Source organism: Prionailurus viverrinus, chromosome D1 (assembly GCF_022837055.1).
Source record: "Prionailurus viverrinus isolate Anna chromosome D1, UM_Priviv_1.0, whole genome shotgun sequence".
In the NCBI taxonomy this organism is placed as follows: Eukaryota; Metazoa; Chordata; class Mammalia; order Carnivora; family Felidae; genus Prionailurus; species Prionailurus viverrinus.
The window spans coordinates 83,106,914-83,126,769 of record NC_062570.1 but is presented as its reverse complement, the minus strand read 5'-3'; the positions used below and the strand labels follow the sequence as shown (position 1 = coordinate 83,126,769).

The 19,856-nt window shown below is 35.8% G+C and overlaps 1 protein-coding gene across 21 annotated transcripts in view; it reads right to left on the bottom strand.

Annotated features, from left to right (window-relative positions):
- Nucleotides 1-19,856, bottom strand: part of METTL15 (methyltransferase like 15) — a 366,039-nt gene that overhangs the window by 198,545 nt on the left and 147,638 nt on the right. For 15 of the 21 annotated variants that reach the window (XR_007156373.1, XR_007156374.1, XR_007156372.1 and 12 more), the window contains 2 exons: nt 18,085-18,276; nt 13,852-14,030 (listed from right to left, as the gene is read on the bottom strand). Coding sequence is in view for 10 of the 21 variants with exons in the window: in XM_047878551.1 (XP_047734507.1) it covers nt 13,852-14,030; nt 18,085-18,276 (371 nt within the window). In the remaining 11 variants the exon portion in view is untranslated. Of the gene's footprint in view, nt 1-10,805; nt 10,906-13,851; nt 14,031-18,084; nt 18,277-19,856 lie in introns of those variants that run through there. The other 6 variants (XR_007156381.1, XR_007156382.1, XR_007156379.1 and 3 more) reach the window with 2 other exon arrangements.

Here is a 19,856-nt window from a genome sequence, read left to right as displayed (position 1 = left end):
TGTGTGCATTTGTGTGTGTGTGCATGTGTGAACATCTCTTCCATTTACTGGATGTCTGTTCTTTCTGCAAACTTATTTCCTTCACTCTGCTCATGGTTCCCAGTTCTCTTAACTGTGATTTTCACCTTGCTCTGGACTGACAGAGAGTCAAATCTAGTCTCAATTCTACACTCCCAGTACCTTATAATTATAGTTTCTGGGTTTGGTGGCTCACATTTTGAGAAAAGTATCTAATTAATATGACCTAATCAGTTGCTTCTTGGGTGACCGGTATCAACATGGCTGCCTAGGTGCACTGTTTCTTAATCAGGTATCAGGAACTGGTAGGAGTCTGGGCAATTCTTTTTTTTTTTTTTTTTTTAATTTTTTTTTCAACGTTTTTATTTATTTTTGGGACAGAGAGAGACAGAGCATGAACGGGGGAGGGGCAGAGAGAGAGGGAGACACAGAATCGGAAACAGGCTCCAGGCTCCGAGCCATCAGCCCAGAGCCTGACGCGGGGCTCGAACTCCCGGACCGCGAGATCGTGACCTGGCTGAAGTCGGACGCTTAACCGACTGCGCCACCCAGGCGCCCCAGGTAGGAGTCTGGGCAATTCTAAAGGAAGAGAGTGTGGGCTGGGCAGACACTTGTAACAAATGGATTTAAGGAGAGAGAGTGAAAGCAGGTAAACCTCTAAGGAGGCTCTTGTAATAGTCTACACAAGAAATAACAGTAGTGGTGGTAGGTATGGAAAAGAGAACTTAACCAAAAGCCACAATCAGAGCAGAATTTAATAAATGATCAATGGAAAAATGTGTGTGGGGGTGTGTGTGTCAGAAAATGATGCAAAGCTATCTTTGAAGTTTCCATACCAGAGACTAGGAAAATGCCTGATGTAGTTTCATAAGACATTAGAGACTGGGGGTTTAATATACCTTCCCTTTATGAGAAAATAAAATTGGGACCAGAGAGACAAAGTGACTTAAGTACCAGTCAATTAGTAGTAGAGTAGGAATTAAGACTTGTGGAGATTGGACTTGGCCAGGAAGTGGTGATAAAAATTTGGACCTTGGGTGGGGTAGAAGAAATGGTGCTGCAAGATTTCCAAGAAAATAGGCAAGAACACTATTCCATGGGAAGTGTTAGAAATACAAAAGGAAAGATACCTGTGCTAGTAAAGTGAAGATATAAGAGTAACAGAATTGGGCACTGAATAAGAGAGAAGTAGAAGCTGGTCAGGACTAGGGCTAGTCATGGTCAGGTAGGTATAGAATGTATAAGAAATCAAGTTAGCTGGGAACCAAGAACACTGAAAAGAAGGCTTACTAGTCACCAGTGGTAGTGTGAGTCGGAAGCCAGATTGACATGGTCAGTCAGCCAACTGGCAGCAATTGAATGGAATCCAGGTATTAACATATGCACAACAAACCCAGGAAGAGAAGATGGTTTTGGTGTAGAAAATTATGAAATTGCCACATTACACATTTTGAGATGGGGGTGTTGACAAGAAATTCAGGTGGAGATGCTCTGTAGACCACTGGAAATATGGGAGTGGACCTCAGAAATGTGATCCTAGCCAGAGGCATATCTGTCTGTCTATCAAATGACCTGCTAAAAGTGACATTCTAGAGAGAAGAGAAGATGTCTCAGTGTAGCCTTATTTTGGTGGGGGTGGGGGGGAAGGAAGAGAAGATCTCAAAATAAGGCTATTAGTCTTGGACAGTAGAGTGGTTTGATTGCCACTGGAGATTTGGGAAAACTATAAATTTTATCATGCTTTGGTAGCATATTAGAACTGTTATACAGCAGTTACACAGCAACTCTTTCAACAAAAGACTACTGAAAAAGACACAAATTACAGGGTCCATTTTGTTTACCTAGGTAGATGAATTAAAGGGGAAAAAACCTCACCACTAGTCATGGCCTCCTTCTTTAAAGAACAACTCCTTCTTTACAGCATTGTTTGAATAATTGCAGTCCTGAGGAGCACTCTATGGACTGACTGGAACTAAGTAGTTCCTTAAGCTTTAGTCACCGTGCTAGTGCCACGTAATTCCAATGTCAGGCATTTTAAATGGAACTAGTGTAAAATTCTGCCAAACAAGGAGATGCTAAGGATAACTATGGTCCAAATTAAGTCCTTTAGTTTAGGGAACTTGAATACCAGGCCAAGAAAAAGAAAGATGAGATGATGAGAAAAGAAGGAGAAAGAAACAATTGGCAAAAGAAGCAAAAACTAAAACACACAGTAAAAGATTACTTAAGTAGGAGCCATGAGACAGTAAAAACAAGAAAGATATGAGTAAGCAGAAACTAGTAATCCTGGAAAAAAGTTAGTAGTAGAGAAGATCCAAACAAAAATAATAATAATTTACTCGAGAAAAGAAGTTTCCTGTTGAGGCTGCAACACAATCGTTGAGTTGCAAAACTGTGTAGCATCCTGAACACCCTTTGAGTTGTCTTCCAGTCTTTCAGAGATCTGTGTAGCTCAGATAACTGTCTTTCTTGATAACATGAATAGCCTTATAATAATTCCTTCTTATTATCACATATACCTTATAATAACCATTTATCACTTAAGTCTGCCTACATGTATCTTTGATTTCCACAACCTAAATAGCCAAACATATGTTTTGCTCATCAGGTGAACCCTAGATGGAAAAGGGGAAGGGAAGAAGGAAGAAGCAAGCATTCAATCACAACAAACAAAACAGGATTTCTAAAGGGGATGTGTGTATATGTAAAACCCTCTGAAGACCTGCTCATACTATATACATTTATGCATACAAGTGTGTGTGTGTGTGTGTGTGTGTGTGTGTGTGTGTGTGGTAAATCAATGGATGAAATAAATAGGAAGAACTGGAGATAACAGAACAAATCAGCACAACATATGAAATAACTGTGTATATTTACTATTTAAAATGTTAAGATTTAAAATAATTGATAGAGACTATGATGAAAGAATAAGAACAAGAGTATTTTTTAAAAATAGAACTTGCAGGGATGAATAGTGAATTTAAAAATTCCACAAGTGGGTTAACAGCAGATTAACTATCTCTTTAAAAGAGACTTAGCAAATCAGTAAAGGATCTTACCCAGATTGTAACATACAGAGACAAAGACAGAGGAAATATGAGAGACGTGGTGAGGAATAAGTGCTGCCCAGGAGTCAAGAAAGTAAAGGAAACAAATAAGGAAAGAAATAATGTCTGATATTTCCAGAAATAGAAATATTAAAGAAGTTTGTTTTGTTTCATTAATGATAAATAAAAACAAAGTCACAACCAAGTACATCACAATTAAACAACAATGACAGGAAAATCTTTAAAGGTAGCCAGAGAAAGAAAAAGACCAACCATAAAATAATGACAGACTTTTCATCAACTATGATAAATGTCAAGAGATGATAAAATATTACCTTCAAAGTACTGAGTGAAAATATTCATAAACCTGTTGGCTTTATACTCAACTAATTATCATTCAAAAGCGAGGGCAAAATAAAGATATATTTAGACAAAATTTGAAAATATATCACTCACTGATCTTCAGTGAAAATATCAAAATATGTACTTGGGTAAGAAGAAAACTGATCCCAGAAAGGAGTGGGGAGTATATGCTAAGGAGAAAAAAAAGTAAACATGATGCTATATGCAAATAAGCACTAACTATGAAGACTACTATCTAAATAGGGGAAAATCACTTTTTTGTTAATTCTTAGAAGATGAAAACTTCGTATTTATCACTTACGCAATTTCATCAATGCCTACAACAAAGTGGAGTCACAATAAATACTTGATTAAATAAATTTGTGATGTATAAATAAAATGTGTCTCATCTCAATGTTAGGTCAAATTCCCTGCTTTGTTAATGAGGAAACTGAAAATATAGAAGACTGACCCAGTATTGTGTGACATATTGAACCTGATCCACCCTTTAGAGAACAGGAAAGATATTACAATGCCAAGAAGATTATGACAGTTTCTCTTATTACTGTAGGTTTGAGTCTACTAACAATAGAAAGTGCCTATTGCTGAAGAAACTAGTTGGTTGGGAAATTTTATTATTAGCTGTCTCTTATCTCATCCATGTTCTAAACATCACAAGAACTACAAAGAAATGGACACTGATGAATTCATTCAAGAAATATTAATTAAACACCTATCATAAGCCAAATACTATATCAGGTGTTGAAGATGTAACAATGAAAAAGATATATCTAATCCTTGCTCTCAAAGAGTTAGTAGTCCAACTGATAAGAAAGTCATTAAGTGAATACTCATGCATTATGAGAATGTAGGAAGTCCTACTGCTTACTGTGTACTACATGCAAATGTAAGGGGAGAATATACGTTCTCTGGTTTATAATATGGAATGAGATTCCAAGTAATTAAAAATATGTGAGGCAGTATATAGTCACATAAAGAATAAATGGGTAAAATAAATTAAAATGCAAAACTACTATATTCTTTAAGAAAAACTTTTTTTTAATGTTTATTTATTTTTGAGAAAGAGAGACAGAGACAGAGCTTGAGCAGGGAGGAGCAGAGAGAGAGGGAGACACAGAATCTGAAGCAGGCTCCAGGCCTGTACAGAGCCCAACATGGGGCTCAAACCCACAAACTGCAAAATCATGACCTGAACTGAAGTCAGACACTTAACCAACTGAGCAACCACCCAGGCTTCCCAAAACTGCTAATTCTTGACAAAAATAAAAAGATGGGGAAAGACACAAAACAATTACATACATAAAAGATACGAAAAATATGGATTCCTTTTATTTTTAAATTCTGAGGAATATCTTTTCCAGATATTCCATAATTTCTCAACTTCACAAAACAAAAGATATAACAGAAAATAACTTGGAAGCTTTTGTGTTAGTTTTTCATTATAATTATAGCTTGGACATCAAACCTACTCTCATTCACTATTCCCCTTCCCAGCCCTAGAAATCTAACCTTTGATCTTTATCAACCTATTAACATCTGGGGTTCTCTTTCTCTGACAGTCTTTTGGGGTGGTTTAAACATTTAAACTTTGAAAATGAAAGCAGATGCTTGTCTTCAAAATATGTTCCCAATGTATACATATAACTGCTGATGTCTGAAACCTACTCTTTGGAAAAGTGCTGCACACTGTTGATCCTCTCAGTACTTTTAGGGTGAAGTAAAGACAGGTAATTGTACCTACCATGTAGATGAGATCTGAATCATGTTAATCTCAAAAACAGGATGGTAGTACAAATATAGAAGACTGCTTTATCTTAATTCTTAAATCAAGAGCTCTTGTAAATATCTAGCACCAAATTCTTAAAACTTCTGAATAACTAGTTACAGGAACAAATAATCTTTCTTCTTCTTCTTCTTTTTTTTCCTAATCAATAAAGATAAGGACAAGATGGCCAGGCTATTTATATACATCTTTGCAAAATTAATACCAATGTGAAAACTACTATATGCAGAACATACAATACCAGCAGATCACTTTAATTTTCACCTGTAGAACTACACAAATTATAACATAAGAAATGGGATAAAAAATAAGTAAAGGGATGTGTTTCTCTTCTCTTGTTCCATAAAAGCAGTTTGAAATTCAGCCATAATCATTAAGACTTAGAGGACTTGATTATGCTGAATTATTGTTCTAAAAATCTAACCCAACTCAAGGTCCTATTTAGGATAGTGGATACCAAGATAATGGGGGGAATTTTAGGGATTTGGAATTCCACTGGGTTTTGGGATTGGACTCTGAATTGCCTATCTTGTACTCCCTTCAGCCCTTTGAAATCCTACCTGCTATTTGTTCATTCCTTTTTTTCTTCTGCGATTACTGAGTATCTACTGTGTGCCATGCACTTTTCTATAGATAGCTATCACTTCTCCCCCTAAAGACTCAACTCAAAGGTCTCCTTTCTGTAACTTCTACTTAACCCTTCTCCACAATAAATTAAACCCTCTCACTACATCAAAATCAACTTCTCCCTTCTCTGGGTTCCCATACCTTTTCATTCATGACTCTACTCTATACAGCACTTATCACAGGGTGACAGAGTGAGCTGCTTTTATGACTCTCTCCCATATGAGAGATGTGAGATCCTGGAAGACTGAGCTGTCAGCATCCTCCAGCAACAGTTCACACTGTACCTTAATTATGAGAAAGGGATCTAGCGTCCTAAATAAGAACACAGAGTCTATAGTGAGATTACTTCTAATTCCAGCTCCATGTGACAAGAGACAAGTTACCTAGACTCTGTGCTTCAGTTTACTCATATATAAAATGGGGATAAAAACAGTACCCACCTTGTAGGTTATTGAGGATTGATTTAATACATGAAAATAATTTAGGATAGTGTCTTATATTTGCTCAATAAATGTTAGCTGGCATTCATCATAATCATCACCATCGTCATCATCATTATCATCATCATCAAATTAGGCTTGGGCCACCATTACTTGGGATTAGGGCAATCCCTGCTCCCCACGTGATACTTCAAACTGAGAATGGCCAGGTTTTTAGAAGGAAAAAAGATTTTTCAGGTTTCTTTCTTTCTTTCTTTCTTTCTCTCTTTCTTTTTCTTTCTTTCTTTCTTTCTTTCTTTCTTTCTATATTTCATTTTTTTCTGAGTTGGGCTTCTTGTACAGAATGTCTCTTGGAAAGATTACTTATTAAAATAAGAAATAAGTTTACTTATGAAATGTCATTTGATAATTTAGTTGGCATGAAGTTACCATACTAATGTACACAGTGTATAACAGATTGAACTCAAGAGATTTAAATGACAGAATAACTGCCTTATCATAGGCGGTGACAATGACAACTGTAACTCACTGGCAAGCCATCCAAATTTGACTGTAGGTTTGACCATACTACAGAGTGACAGATCGACCAGAGAGTTACAATTGAACTCTCTGACATCTTCATTTATTTCATAATCATGGCAATGTTAGTATACAGAGTGCTTTTGGGGGAAGATGGAGGAAGTAACATGCAAGTTATTAAAACAATAAAAGGATGGCAAACTGGTCTAATTAATTTCATCAGGAAAAAGTTGCACTAAAATTTGATGGCAATGACTACTTCTTAACGAATGCTGCACTTCATTTATTTTGTATTTTGGATGTTTCTCTCCAGATTAACAAAGCTTTGTTGGAAAAATATAATGATTTCAGATACAAGCAGAGGCATAAGCTATTAATGCTACTGTGGAAAGATATACCTTATATGCCAGTGCAGGAAAAAAAAAAAAAAAAAAAAGATTCTTCTTTTTTCTAAAAGTCACATAATCCCTAAGGGAAGAAAAGCTTGGAATGAAGCAATTAGCCTATCACAAATCACACGGTTTGGCTGTGGACAGGTATTCATTGGTATAAGATCACAGTCATAGTTCTGACTAGTGCACTTGTTTGTTCCCTGGATCTTCTCAGGTCTGGATAGAGAGAAGTAGAAAATGCTTATAGTTGTATATACACTTTACAATTCACAGAGAACTTTCTTACATACCACCATCTCATTTATTGGTCATAGCAAGAATTAGTTATTCTTCTTTTCCAGATGAGGAAATAAGGATCAGAGAAGAGAAGTGATTTACTCAAGTTCACAGAGCACATAAATAGCAGAATCAGACAAAGAACTTGAGAATTTTTGATTCCATGTCCTAGGGAGTCTCATCTATTCCTCAAGCTGTTTTAATTTATACTGAGTACTTGGATGCTTAGGTCTCCCCCCTCTTCAGTGTGAAGGGGAGAGTACAATTGATTCTCAGTAACACCTAACAACTTATACTTTTTTCCCTGAATTTTCATTTTACCTTGGCTGGGAATGTACACATCTTTTTATTGATTTATTTGTTCAACAAGCATTCATTAAGATCTGGCCATGTACCCAGTTCATGAGTCAGAATAAAGGTTACATAGAAGTTTCAGTCAGGGAATAAAGTCTATATATTTAATCAACAAGAATCAAACAAATCTAAGAAACCTACCCCCTCCATTTTACCATTCAAAAATTGATATTGTATGCCTTCTGTCACTTTTTGATTATCAGTGCATTGATTATATATTTTGTGAATTTGAATCTAAATTCCAATGATCTGAAAAGCATACTTTGATTTTGGAATGTCCTTGGAAACTGAGTGAATTTCAATATTACAAAACATAGTTACATTATGAACAAAATAACAAATGGTCATAATCATCAATATTATTCACTTCCATTTCACGATTAGAAAGAAAAGGCCTAGAACTGTTCGAGTCTACACAGGAAGCAAGCAGAACCAGGACTTGAACTAAACTCTCTTTGTTAAACTGAATTTAATAATTAAGTTTCCCTTGATGTATCCAGAGAATGGAAAGAACAATGGAATATGGAATAAAATATGGACAGCCTTTTGAGACAATATTCAGAGGTATGTCTAGAAACAATCCCATTTTTTAAGCCTCTGTAAATCAAATATACACAAATTCTGCAAAATCTAGACCACAGCCATGTTTTTTAAAAAATTAAGTACATAAATCTTTTTCCTGGGGAGCTGGAGGGATTATTATATGTATCGTTTCCCATTATTAAAGATTCTTAATTAATAAAAATATTTTATTAGTGTTATTTTTCTTACCAGCACCTCTAAAGAATAAGGGAAGAAAAATATAATTTCAGCCTAAATATGAATAAACTAAAATACTGGGTAGGCAGTGTGTTTGTCTAATTTACCTGAGTACTTTAGTGTTAATGTTATTAGTGCATATTGGTGTGGGAGAGATTCAGTTTATGGTCTACAAGACTGAACACCAATTTTTTACTAACACTGATGTAATTTCACTGAATACCAACTGTATAAAAGCAGAACCTTCCTGGATCTATGTGATTTTCTTTATTTGATAAATTAACCTTGAAAAAGCATTTACCAAATGTCTTCCAAGGGCCAAAATTATGATAAGTGCTGGGGACACCCTGATGAGTAAAAGAGTCACAGCAGTGCCCTCACAGTGCTTAGTATCTGGAGCAGCGCCATCCAATAGAAATATAATGCAATCTATATATGTGATTTAAAAATTTCTACAGCCACGTTAAAAAAGTAAAAAGAAACAGGCACAGTTAATTTTAATACTGTATGTAACTCGATAATTTCTAAAATGTTACCATTTCAACATAGAATGAACATATAAATTTTTGAGATACATTAAATTCTTTTTTCAAACTAAGGTGTGTATTTTACATATATGACCTCTCAATTAGGAGCAGCCGCATTTCAAGAATTCCAAAGACACATGTGGCTACTGGCAAGTGTACTAGATAGTATAGGTCTAGGGGAGAACTTAAATAGAAAGCAATAAGAACAGTGTCAGTGCTTCGGCAGGGAAATTCAGTACTATGGGGAGCATGTGGGAGAACACCTCAACTAACTAATCTGTGTAGAGCTAGAAAAACCTTCCTGGAGGAAGTGACACTTTTAACTAAAGCTCAAAAGGATGAGCTGGCATTAACCACAGGAGAGGATAGGGGTTGGGCACTCTAGTGTTAATGTTAATAATATCCAAGGCCTGGAGTAGAGGGACTGTGGTGTGCCGGAAAGACACGACCATCAGGACTCTAGCATGGCTGGAACGGAGATTACTATGGAGAAGCAACAGAGATGAAAACGAAAAGGTAGAAACCGGTCCATGAAAAGCTTTGCAGGCCATGTAAAGGAATTTGGACTTCATTCTAAGGAATTCATCCCTTCTAAAGACTTAAGGCCTCTATTTATGGAACTAGCAATTTCAGACTGAAATGTGCTCCTCTTCACTGAAATACAAGGGGGGAGTAAGATAGATGGAGATGAAAAGGCTAAAATGCAAGATGACCACTTATTAGAGGTAATGAAGAATTTGGCTCTACATTAAATTAGTCCCTCAGGCCATTTTCAAGTCTTAAATTTCATAAATCCAATTTTTCAGCTATAACTGCATTAGAATAGAAACTATGCTTAACAAAATGTGACTTGTTATTTATAAATTATTTTTGGAGGGAACACTATCTAACATGTGTGACATATTAACATTGAAATTTCTGCCTAGCAGTTCTGAATAGTGTGTATGAATAGTGAAGTCCCACAGGTCGTTTTTGGAATTATAAATTACTAATTTCGTAATTTACAAAGTAATCCATGGTAGTTATAAGTTTCCTGCCTCAATTTGCAGCCTTGAATCTGTCTTCTGGTGCTGATAGGATATGGAAGAGTACTGGAGTATACTCATTTGTACTAGTGAAATGCACCAGGCTCTAGGTTCTATAAATTACAACTTACTTACTTGAATTATTATATAATCCCACTAAGTATATTGTGATTACAAGTGTGGTGGTCTTCCTTGTCCTTAATGGATTATTAGCTTTTTGAAAGCAAGGGGAATGATTTATATTTCCATCAATATATGGGTTTTACCATGTGTCAGGAACTGTGGCATATTTCCCAGAGTGCCTGGATAATCTTGAACATATTTAGCATGAATTTATTAGAACCAGAAAAGATGTCCAAATATAGTCACAGCATATTATAGCTTGACAAAATACATGTTTGCTAAATAAAGATATTGCTTAGGAGCTGTACCAGCTTGAATAGTGTCCCCCCAAGTTTGTGTTTACCAGGAAGCTGTGAACGTTGACTTTATTTCAAAATACGGTCCTTGCAGATACAATCAAGTTGAGGACATACTCTATTAGGGTAGGCACTAAATCCAATATGACTGGTGTCTTTATACTAAAGATAAATTTGGACACAAAAAACATGTATGGGGATAGTGAGAGTGGAGGCAGAGACTCAGTGATGCATACACAAGCCAACGAACACCAAGGATTATTGGCAAGTGCCAGACACAAGGTAGCGTCAAGGAGGTAGCTATTCTCCCCCAGAGCCCTGCTGATACCTTCATTTAGGACTTCTGGCCTCCAGAACTGTGAAAGAATAAATTTGTGTTATTTTAAGCCACCAAATATGTGGTACTTTGTTAATACAGCACTAGGAAATGAAACTAAGAGAGGAACCTTCCTGGGCCCTCCATTGCTTCCCATATTTCCTTCATGAATTAGCTCTCTTAAGAGACTTCTGTTTAATGGACTTGACAGATTAATCCCTTTCTCTGTTAAACTGTCTCAGCATGGTATTTTACCCTCAAATATTCCTATACAGTCCTGCTCCCACCAAAAGAGCTGTAAGCCAAGAGCACTTACTATTGCCATTAAATAATTCAATCAAATATTACATAAACTGGTGAAATATGAATGCAAAAGGAAAGACATCTGCTGTTCCCATGAAAAGTAAATTGGAGACTTTGGAGAGTCTTAATAAAGATAAGTCACGTAAAAAGTGCAATCAAATTAGATTTAGGTGAGGTAATTATGAAAGATTTAAAAAATTATGAAAATGTAGAAAATTAAGAAAATCTAGAAAATATGCTCAGATTGCTTTGTAAGTACCTTTGAACTCTAAGTTCGTTTTAATAAAAATAAAATCAGCGCTTGTAGAAGGTATGCCATGGGTATGGTTTATGTAAGAATGGACTTTGTGGAACTGCAATTAGGGCCTGAGCATCTCCATATACATAAATATGGATAGGTTCTATAAATTCTCTCCATGTACCAACTCTTTCTATTACCCACACAATCATAACTTCAGACTACAACAATAAGAGGGCTTCCACTATAAGTAGAAAAACCTTGTTTACTATTACCATTTTTTAATCTAGTCACCTCTGACCCATTTTTCATTAGTACTCAGTATAACGCCTGGTATATACCAGCCTCTTCCAAAATATTTTGTGAATGAATGAGCATAAAATGCAAACTGTTTTTTTTTATGTTTTTTCCTTTTCTACAGAATTGTATCATCATCAATAAAGTTGTATTATTATGGGCTGATTTGAACTATAAAAATGGACTCATTATGGGGAACTCAATCTTTTAATGGCATTTAATAAAGCCTACACATATATGAATATTCTCACTTTTACAATATCATTTGTCATAGCCCTAATACGTTTTTCACATCATAATCTTTCTGAAAGTACTTAAATTGTTTCTATTCTACATCTTGATATAATTTCTCTGTAATGCCACAGTGTTAGTACCCCAAGTTCAAAGATTAGGACCTTGAGACCAAAAAATTAATATCTTAAAGGCAAAAATACCCAGTTAGGCCTCTGATTCTAGATTAGAACAGACTCTGTCATTAATTAGGCTGTATACCTTCAAGGATACTATTGACCCTCTCAGAGTCGCAGTTTCTTCAGTTATCAGATGAGGTTTTTGATTGGCTGACTGCCCTCAGCCCTAGTCTTCATTTTCAGCACCAGAAAATTCTGGATTTTCTTATGAATAAAAAATGTGACTTTTCACTGTCATCATTTCCATATGGGAGACAGAGAACAACACATATAGCTAGTTAAATCATGACAAAAAGGTAAGGTAAGGTGGTAATGTTTAGTGAGTATGGGATGGAAAGAAAGGGACACAAGACAGAGCATGAATTAATGCAGCCTACTAGTACAAACTCTTTTTGGGAAACAAATACAATGGCGTATTTTATGATCATCTAACCCACAAGAATTGTGCTCTTAGTTGCCTAAAGGAATCTCAGTGGTAAGTTGGAAGGGCCTTGAGGTATATATAAAGCTTAAAACATTTAAAGACTTGGTCAACTCTTTATATTTTATTATTCTAACTAAGTAAAATATAGTCTTATTAAGTTATGTCATAAAACAATTGCTATATGATCTCTAAATCTTGATCTGAATGAATTTATAATCAAGCTTTATTCCTTAAATTATAGATAATATTAAGATTAGAGGCAACCAATATCAGGTTCTTTTTACAAGTTATACAATTATTTATTTTTCTCCACTTCTTTAGCTACTTAGGTAACTTAATAGGAGCCATGGGAAAGAAATCCTAATACATTTGGTAAATAAAAATGATGTAGGGTTTCAGATGGCCCACAAGACAAAGAATGTAACATGAATTCTGTTAAATAACTGCAGGAGTTGTATTTTTGCCTTGGAAAACTTTCATCATGGAACACAGCTGTGAAACAACTTTGGCTTCAAACAGAAAGGCTATAATAAAGCGCCTCCTAGCTAGACTTAAGTTCAAGAGGTTTATGGTGGCGAACAGCAGAAAAGATGAAATGTTTCAATAAGCCCCTCAGGCTGATTTAGTTAGCATTCACAAAGTAGAATAACCTATACATCACATACCCTTTGTTAGCTGGTTGTTTAGAATAGATGTATGAGTCACTAGATTTTATTTTAGCAGTTGGGCAATGCAATTCTCCTTTTGCCCAAAATATTAAAATGCAGAAATGTGAAACTAAGAGAGGTAATGTCAGATCTTATACAGAATGCTTATCAACCACTGTGATGGATCAAGAAATTCTGCTCTCACCATTCCATGTTGCACCTTGGTAGGCACAATGATAAATTACCTCTCATGAAAAAACATTCTATTGTTCAACTAATCAGCAACTATAGTATATTTTCTTAAATTGTGTGGGGAGAGGTGCTGGGGGAGGGAAGCTTGCAGAACCAAAAGAAAGCTGATATAGAGAGAAAGATAGGCAAGATTCTATCCTGAATGATTTTAAGTACAAATGAATCCCTCTGGGAGTTTGGAGGATATGTGTATATGTGTGTGTGTGTGTGTGTGTGTGTGTGTGTGTGTGTGTGTGTGTGTGTATACATATATATATACATACATATGTGTGTGTGTGTGTGTGTCTGTATATATATATATACATATATATATATATATATATATATACAGACACACACACACACACACACACATACATATATTAGTGTTGTTTTTTTTTTTCTCTGAGACACTGTTCAGAATTAATGAGGGTACCTGCAACGATGCTGGCAAGCTGCTGGGTTCTGGAGATGGGGTAGAGGCTGCGAGCCTGAACGATTGCTGAAGCGATTTTCTTGGCATGCTTCTCCTCCCCGTATGTTCTCAGGATGGAGGCAAGTGCCTGTTGATCTAAAGCGTTCACAACATCAGCTGCGGTGGGCATGTCAGGGTATCTACGCACAAGAAGAGCCAATTAGTCCGCTGACGTCAGTTTTCATTGACAAGAGGTGAGACTTCAGAGTACTGAAGTCAGGCATACACACACAGTCTAAGCATCTGAGGTTTTTCAAGTCAGAGACTGAAATCTTACACAAATGAAATAGATTTTCCATTTCAAATACCCATCATAATGGCAAGAGGGGATTGTGTGTGACATTCATCAAGGTCAAAGGCAGCAGGAAATTAAAATATTTTACTAACATTTAATTCACGAAGTTATTATTCCTTATGCAGATTTCCCCTAAGCCAAAATAATGGAAAATGTTTGGATTTAGTCTGTTGAAAATTTAAACTACCATTTGATTTTTTTTCACTATAAGAAGATACAAGATACAAGATACTGACATATTTAAATGAGCCTATATCCCAGGAACTTAACTAAATCTGAGATTATAAAGTAACCGAGTACTGATATGGGAGCACAAATTGAACTTAGAAAGTCTATACAAGAAGGTACTCCCAGTCAGTTTCCCTCACAAAAAACTGAACAATCTTAATGACAATAATGTATATTACTTCAAATATTTAACAATATTGGCTTATAAACTCAGGACTAAAGTCACCATGGGGTAAAACTTAGTAATCAAGAAACAGTACTAAAGCCTAAGTACTAAACTTAGTACTTAGTACTAAACAGTACTAAAGCCTTAACAGTACTAAGCCTAAGACAATAATTTTAGGTGGTGGAGACAAAGGAAAACCTCTAGCCAAACAGAACAGATCACATAGTAGGAAACAGCATTCACTCTGTCAGACCATTGCAGTTTACTTTCCTTTAGGGAAATGTGCCAAGGAATTCTAAATGATGAACGAACCGAGAACTTACTTATTGGTAAGACAGCTTTGTTAACAGTATTGTTACTACTCCTGTAATTAATACATTGGATTGATTGCCAGTATCACACTGTGAGGACTTTAAGTAATAAGGATATGGTAGAGCTTTAAGGCCTAAGAGGGGGGTTGTAAAGAAACACCTGAAAATCCCTTCTTAAAAATAATAACCTGAACCTTGTTAACATATCTAGTGCCTCCAGGAGAATGGCTTGTCCCCTATTTTGTTATGATCTCTCTCTCTCTCTCTCTCTCTCTCTCGCTCTCACTCTCGCTCTCTCTGTCTCTCACTGTGTGTGTGTGAGAGAGAGAAAGAGAGAGAGAGAGAGAGAGAGAGAGCGCAACATTGCTTTCCAGATCTGCCTCATTTTTTTTAGCTGCCATGACACCCCCAGACCAATGAACATCCTGTAAGGTAGTCCTGTTTCCATCTCAATAGGCTTTGTTCTGCTAATAATAATAATAACAACAACAACAATGAGGAGGAGTCAGATCAACATAGATTAGAATACCTGACTTGCTATTCACACTGAGTAAGACTTTTAACTTACTGAAACCTCAATTTCTAACCTGTAAAATGAAAGTAACCATGCTTTACTCATAGGATTGTTGGGAGAATTATGGGTGCATGCAGCTGTAAAGCAGATAGTAGAATGTCTGGCACATGGAGAAGGTCAATGAATGTGCATGTCCCCTAGATCTTGCCCATTCCTAAATTTTCCCATCATCATTCTTGGCCTCATTGACAAAATCCCTGCTAGATCTTACCTAGTTGTGCATTCAACTGCCCAAAACCACTCAGCATCAAGATAAACCTTATTAATGATGGTAAATTCAGACCCAAGGGACAAGGTCCAGCTCTACCAGGACAACTCTAAGATTAGTATAGATGGACTTAGCAGTTCTTTATAATACCTTTCTACTTTTAAGTGAGACAATTAAAACAGCATTTTGCTCAAATAGAGTTCAGTGAATAATGGGCATAATTTTATTTTACTCTCATTCTAACATTGAATAGCAATGTACAAGTTTCCATTGTTCCACAAGACAAAAGGGGCAACGCTATGAAAAGCTGACAGGCTGCTAGCAGACACATCAGGGTAGGCATTCATAATGAAGAAGTCAAAATCTGCCCCACCCCCCAACTTAACAGGTAAGAGATTTTAACGGTTCTCCAGAGATTTAAAATGACTACATTAACAGAAGGAAAATATTAACATAAGTGGAAATTTATTTATTAACTTCCAGGGAAGAATACAACTAACAACAGTTAGACCTACAAGTACTTGAAGCTGTGAACTAACTAAACTATGCTGTAAGATTCTAGTGATAAACGGAACAGGTTAAGAAAGCCTCTTGTGTCCACCTTCACCATAGATATATCAGCCTCCAGGATCTGACTGGCCATACTTTTTGGTGTGGCCTCCCTCTCCCCATGACACCACTTGGGTAAACATTGCACATATTTACCATGATTCTCCTTTTGTATGAATTCATGTGAATGAACTCCCTTTTTCTGAATGCCATATACTTTCTTCAGATCTGTTAATGTCTTTGATTAGGTTATACAGTCTGGGCTATCTACCTGGAAGCCACCCTGCTTTCTAAGATATATTTGCTAAACTCAAATCTCATCCATTACGTATTGACTTAGAGTTTAATGTTTAAGGAAAATTTTATTTTCAGGTTCTTAGGGGAAAACCTCAAGAACCCTGATTCACAACTACAATTTGCTGAGAAGTTTTTACATTAACAATATGGGGATTTACTACCATTAACTAGAAGCTTTGTTCATTGTATTTCAGAAGGCATTCTCCTTAACAAGACATAGGAACAGCAGAAATTTGCTTGACATTTTATTACCTCTGCACAACAACCTCAATCTCCAAACATGAAAAGATATTTGACCTTTACTATTAGTCACTGCTTTTTAAAGGATTTTCATTATTTTCTTTTATGACCACATTCTTCATTCAATGAATGCCAACTTGGGAAAAAGAAGGTATAAGACTCAGAACAAAAGGTTCCAGCAAGTATGGGTCACAATCCAAGTTACTAGGTCATATCAGAACATGGGGAAAAGGCTATCTGTGAATAATTAGCATTGGACAAAGAAGTTTGTGGGAAAAGAAGTCAAAGTCAACTCAATATGAATTTGCTGACTTGAATTGGACATTAAATTTCTTATATATAGGTCCTTTGAATAGACTGTAAGAAATTTTGGAAAACCTGTTTGTCTCAGTAGAAATGTTTATGCAGGTCTAGAATTGCAGATTAGTAAGAGTAACAGAATGGTTTGCTTATTCAGATATAAGAAAATCTAACATTTCTCTTAGAAGATAAGGTTCCCAAAGGTAGGGGCCATGATACATAATTTGGCAGTGGTGGTGGGACATGAAATGAGGGAGAAAAACACGGTTAAGCTTTGTAGGAACAGGCTGTTCAGTCCCTAAGCCAGTGTTAGGCATAGAGACAAGTGCTAATCTAAGCTTTACAAATTAATTTGGATTTAAAAGAACTTATCCTATACTTTACTAGAATGTGAACCTCATTGTGTTCAAATGTACCTATTTGAATAATGGAATAATGGAGAACAAACTAGTATTTCCATGGCGGTGAGCAATGAACAGGAGGTGTAAAGCTGTCCTGTATATAGTACTATGTGGATACAGTACCATAAACTGTAATTTCCCTGGAGAATGTTAAATAAAAGTGACTATACAAGAGACAGCACAAAACACACAATCACTGACCCCTAGAATCCTGCATTTCATGCAGGACTCAAAAGAATATGTGTTAAATAGAGTTCCTTTTACATCTCACAAGAGGCATAGTTGGGCCTGCATAAAAATGGATCCATTGTTTCAGATTCACATTAATCAATATTGTAAGCAGTCTAAAAGCCCATATTGTATCTATAAAAAAGATAATTAGTATGAAAGTTATCCTCCTCACTATTTTGTATAAAGACAGCAATGATTTTTCTTTTAGAATCTCAAATCTAGAGAAACACTAAAGTCTATAATGAGTAGCAAACAAAACTGATTTATTATGTATGGATAGTGTTAGGTGTGGGCGTGTGATGGGAATTCTGCAGTCTTAAAAGGAAATTAAATTCAGGGTGTTTTTGCAAAATTGATTTCTTGTTGTGAGGAGAAATGCTTTATCAATACTCACCTGCCACCATCCATTCTCATGTCCAAGGGGCCGTCCTTCCGAAGGGAAAAACCTCTTTCAGGAGCATCAAGTTGCATGGAAGAACACCCAAGATCCAAAAGAACTCCATCCAAAGTCCCTGGCTGCACTCCAGCTTTCATTAATAAGGCTTCTGCCTGGCTGAACTGGCCTAGCATAGCTCGGATCTGTTTACTGTGAATAAACCCAGGAGATGGGAGAAAAGACTTCTGTTATATTAAATTCTTAAGGTCTATGATCAATGAAACAAAGTGTATCCTATTATTAGTTTATTTAACCAATATATATTTATACCAACCACATGTTTAGTACTACATAAAGACATTTGGAAATGGAAACTTTACATCCTTGGTTTCAACACCAGAGGTGACTTAATGTAATTTTAGTTTTGCTAATAAATGTAACTTATTGTATACCTATGTGAAGGTATACAATAAGTCATTGAATTTGCAAAATCCCTTTGTCAGATCAGGTCATTCACTTTTTTCTTTAAAAAAAATAAATCTTAAATCTATAGGTTAGGAAAAAAAAGCACACATCATTTATCAAAAGAATAAATTTAGGGATAACAAATGCTGATGAGGATGTGGAGAAAAGGGAACTGTGCACTGTTGGTGGGAATGTAAATTAGTGCAGCTACTATGGAAAACAATGCAGAAGTTCCTCAAAAAATTAAAAATAGAATTACCATAGGATCCAGCAATTCCACTTCTGTAAATATATCAAAAGGAAATGAGAACATTCTGTTCAAGAGATATGTGCACCCCTGTTTTCATAGCAGCATTATTTACAATAGCCAGAACATGCAAACAACTTAAGTGTCCACCAAAAGATGAATAAAGAAGCTGCATACACACACACACACACACACACACACACACACACACACACACACAGGAATATTATTCAGCCACAAAAGAGGAAGGAAGTCCTGTCATTTGTGACAGCATATATGGACCTTAAGGGCATTATGTTGAGTAAAATAAATCAGAGAAAGACAAATACTATATGATCTCACATGTGAAATCTTAAAAAATGAGAGAGAGAAAAAAGCCAAATTGATTAAAAAAAAAAAAAAAAAGGCAGATCAGATTTGTGATTACCAGAGGTAGGAGATGGGGAAAAAGAGAATTTGATGAAGGTGGTTAAAAGGTAGAAATGTCCAGATAAATAAAGTGAATACATATGATGGATGTTAACTAAACTTATCGTGGTAATCATTTGACAATATATGTTGATCAAATCATTACACTGTACACCTTAAAATTAATACAGTGCTATATGCATTACTATCTCAATAAAACTGGAAAAAATAAATTTTTGAGTAAGCCAATTTAATTACAACAAATAATAAAGTAGAGATCACAGAAAAAAGATATGTCAAACATCTTCAAGCAAAGCATTTTAGCTTTCTCCATATTTTTCCCATAATTTAGGATAGGGGTACTGTGTAGCTGCATACTTGAAGCATGAAACTATGCTTAAAATAAATACCTTCTTGCAGAAGCATGTTTTAGCTTTCAGCAGGGATTTTGAAGTCAATGGAGCATTCAAAATCAATAGACAGGCAAGAAGTTGGGATCACCTTGCAGCTATACTAATTCTCCTTCCTACACAAAGTGAGATGCTGCCTGCAGGGTTCTTCGGAAGCCTTAGGGCAACTGGTATGCATTTTGGATAGGGAATGAGAAGAGAAAAAAAATGGCAACTCTCCCAAGACCTCATTCCCTCCATCTACAGGTGGATAGGGTGAA